This window comes from Rhagoletis zephyria, unplaced genomic scaffold (genome assembly GCF_001687245.7).
Source record: "Rhagoletis zephyria isolate East Lansing unplaced genomic scaffold, Rhagoletis_zephyria_1.1 Rzeph_scaffold_34248, whole genome shotgun sequence".
Lineage (NCBI taxonomy): Eukaryota > Metazoa > Arthropoda > Insecta > Diptera > Tephritidae > Rhagoletis > Rhagoletis zephyria.
In genome coordinates this window covers 1-3608 of record NW_016191303.1, presented here as the reverse complement: position 1 = coordinate 3608, position 3608 = coordinate 1, and the positions used below count along the sequence as shown (strand labels likewise).

At 34.1% G+C, this 3608-nt stretch overlaps 1 protein-coding gene across 1 annotated transcript; it reads left to right on the top strand.

Moving 5' to 3' along the window:
* Positions 1–311: 311 nt before the first annotated feature.
* LOC108354228 (alpha-N-acetylgalactosaminidase-like) lies at positions 312–3452 on the top strand (the record flags this gene model as incomplete). Its single annotated transcript, XM_017605420.1, has 7 exons — positions 312–509; positions 574–843; positions 1293–1454; positions 1522–1661; positions 1732–1842; positions 2394–2508; positions 3350–3452. Coding segments are annotated over 7 exons (1092 nt in total), but the record flags the coding sequence as incomplete, so codon positions are not given.
* Positions 3453–3608: the final 156 nt, after the last annotated feature.

The window sequence follows — 3608 nt, the reverse complement described above, 5'->3', positions numbered from 1 at the left end:
CGAAATAGAAATTCTGAATTTGAATTCAACTTTCTGAATTTAAAATGGATATTCTGAATTTGAATTGCAACTTTCTGAACTTGAAGTGAGAATTCTGAATTTGAAATGGAAAATCTGAACTTGAGTTGTAACTATCAGAATTTGAAATTGAATTTCTGAATATGAATTGCAACTCTCTGAACTAAAACTGAAAAAGTGCAGAACAATGTTTGAAGTCGATTTATAAAAAAAATTATAGTGAATTTTTGATCAAAAAGTAGAAACTTTAACCGCCTATAAAAGTAATTGTGTTGTGCTATGTTATTTCATAGTCTCTTTTTTATTTTTTAAGTGAAAATCTCTTCAAACGCACCACTGACTTGCTGGTCTCGGAAGGATATGCTGCTGCCGGTTACGAATATGTCATTATTGACGATTGTTGGCTGGAAAAATATCGCGATAATGCAACAAATAAACTAGTAGCTGATAGATATCGCTTCCCCAGTGGTCTCAATCACTTGGCTGACTATGTAAAAATGCAGATATGCTTCAAAGACAAACTATATTTATTAATCTGATTTTCCGCACCCACAGATACATAATGCTGGCTTGAAATTCGGTTTATATCAGGATTATGGCACTCATACCTGCGCCGGTTATCCGGGTGTCATCAATCACATGGCACTGGATGCGCAAACCTTTGCCGAGTGGGATGTAGACTATGTAAAGTTGGATGGTTGCTATGCAGACACGTCAACAATGGATGCTGGTTATCCGGAATTTGGACGACTACTAAACGAAACTGGACGCCCAATGGTGTACTCATGCAGTTGGCCGGTCTATCAGGAATATGAGGGCAAAATTGTAAGTCAAGATTTGTATATTAGCGCATTAGGCTGCATCACTGTAAATACAAAAAAATCGGTAATGTTTTTCCATCAGAAATATAAAATTTATTATAGTACTTTAATATTCCGCAGAAATTTTAAGATTTACGTGAGCTGTAGCTATTTGAAAATATCTCTAAAAATCGATTTTTTTTTAATGAAATTAGTTTTTTTTTTTTGAAATAAGGTCTTCAAAAAAATGTTTCAAAATGCTTATCAACGGAAGCAAAAGAATGAGATTTTTAGCGGTATTTTCAAATCGGTCTAGCACACGTAAATCTTAATTTTTTTCGAAATATATTGGCGGAAGTCTTAAATGTAATAAATTTTATAATTCCGGCGGAACGAGCGACACTTTTTTTGTGAAACACCCGTATGTATGTTATTTAACACGCCATAACACATCATTCCTTACGTGTATTTAAGCCCGACTACGAGGCGCTCAAGCAGCATTGTAACTTGTGGCGCAACTATGATGATATTGATGACTCCTTTGAGTCAGTTGCTAAGATAATGGACTACTTTTCCAAAAACCAAAACCGCATACAACCGCATGGTGGACCTGGTCATTGGAATGATCCGGATATGGTGTGTAATTAGTTTGTAGTTGGTTTTTTTTTTAACTGCTTCTTATGCCATTTTTTTAATCATGCAGCTGATTCTGGGAAATTATGGTCTCAGCTATGACCAAAGCAAACTACAAATGGCGGTTTGGGCCATATTAGCAGCACCGCTAATCATGTCAAACGATTTGGCCGCGGTACGTCCTGAAATCAAAGCGATTTTGCAAAATCGGTTAGTTTTGTGAATCAAAGCTTATCAATTTCATCTACTCTATATTAAAATATATTTTATCTCCATACAGTGAGATCATTGCGGTGAATCAGGATCCCTTAGGTATTCAGGGTCGTCGTGTGCTTATACAAAAGAATGTGGAAGTTTGGACACGTCCAATTACGCCAAGAAATGCAGCGGGGTAAGTTTGGGGGTACACAAATAGATGGTATATGAATGGTATGTATGCACATTAGACCGTACCACCTTACAGGCAGACAAAAATAGTTCGCCATACACCGCTGAGTATAAAGTATTTTTGCAAGGCAATTTAGAAAAAAAATATATATATATGGTTTTTGGTTAAATATTCGGCAATAAAATCTCTTTTTTTAAATATGTAGTTCTACTGGAGTATTCAAACATCTTCCTTTGAAAAGTTTAATGATTTTTAGAGAGCTTTAGTTTGTTGACATAAGGGTGTTATGTTAGGGTGGTAGGAGCTAAGATCTGGTGGGCAAGTCTTGAACGAGGTACTTGAAGTCAATGAAACAAAAAAAAATCTCCTCGAGACCAGAACATCCATTTATCGTACTTTCAGATCCGGTGGTAAATGCCAATGTTCGGCAAATAAAAAAATCGAAATTGTCTTGCAAAAATTCTTTAGACCCTGGTTTGTACGGCGAAATTATTTTTCTGGTACGGTCTAATATACATTCATACAGATTTATGTATTTCTGCTTTTTTCTTAAGGGATTATTCATATGCTGTGGCATTTGTCAACCGCCGCACAGATGGCGCTCCCTATCCGATCGGTTTTAATCTAAAAGATATGGGATTACGCAGCCAACGAGGCTATGATGTGGTGGTAAGTGAAATATTGTCGTAAATGAACTTTTTAAAATTAATTACTCAAATTATGAATTATTATTCAATAAGAAAAGTTGAGTTTCGACGAAACCGCTTCAAAAAATAAACACCCTTGAATATTTAATGATTACACTGTACGGCAAAATCAACTTTTTTTCTGGGAATTGAACCAAACCAATTTTTTTAAGAGATTGACTACAAAACCTTAAAATATAGACGAGGACTACTTTTGCTCTTATTTAAATGGTATATAACTTTTTTTGTGCATATTACAGGTGCTATAAGGGGTCAAAGTTCAGGTCTTCGGAAAAATTAAATTCCGTATATTGCAAACAATTTTGAACTGATTTTTTAGGTATTTTTTCATTTAAATGTGTTTTTTCTAAAATTTTTATATACGAAGTATACAAATATGCATATCACAAGAAAAGGGGCTAAAACGATATGAAAACGATATGAAAAGACTCAGTTCAAAATTGTTTGAAATATTCAGTTTTTAAATTTTCGAAGATCTCACCTTTGACCCGTTATAGCATCTGTAATATAAGCTTTCCCAAAAAAATGTATTACCATATAAATAAGAGCAAAAGGCGGACCACGTCTGTAGTTTTACTTTTTTTGCTTTTTACATGCAATAATTAAAAATAATTTTTACCAAAGGTCCAATTTCGAAATTCGAAGGCCCATATCTCGATTTCGGAGGCTAACTCCCAATCTCTAAAAAAATTTGCTTTGATCCAATACCCAGCCGAGTGCTGTACAGTGTTATGATGCATGACTAAATATTTGATATCGTGAGCTTACAGTGTTGGAAATAATATCTTTATTATTTTTTTTAGAATCTCTTCGATAAATCACAAAAATTAGGACTGTTCAGGCAGTTGGATACATTTGAAACACGCATTATCCCAAATGGTAATTACAAAAAAATATGATATTACACAGAAAATTCCTCAGATACATTTGAACTTTGCACAAAAAAAAAAAAAATGTGGTTACACACCTCCCTGCCCTTTGGGTTACCTGTTAAAAAATTAATTATTATTTTATATTGGTTATACTTATAACCTCATAACCAGATAACCCGTTTACCTGACA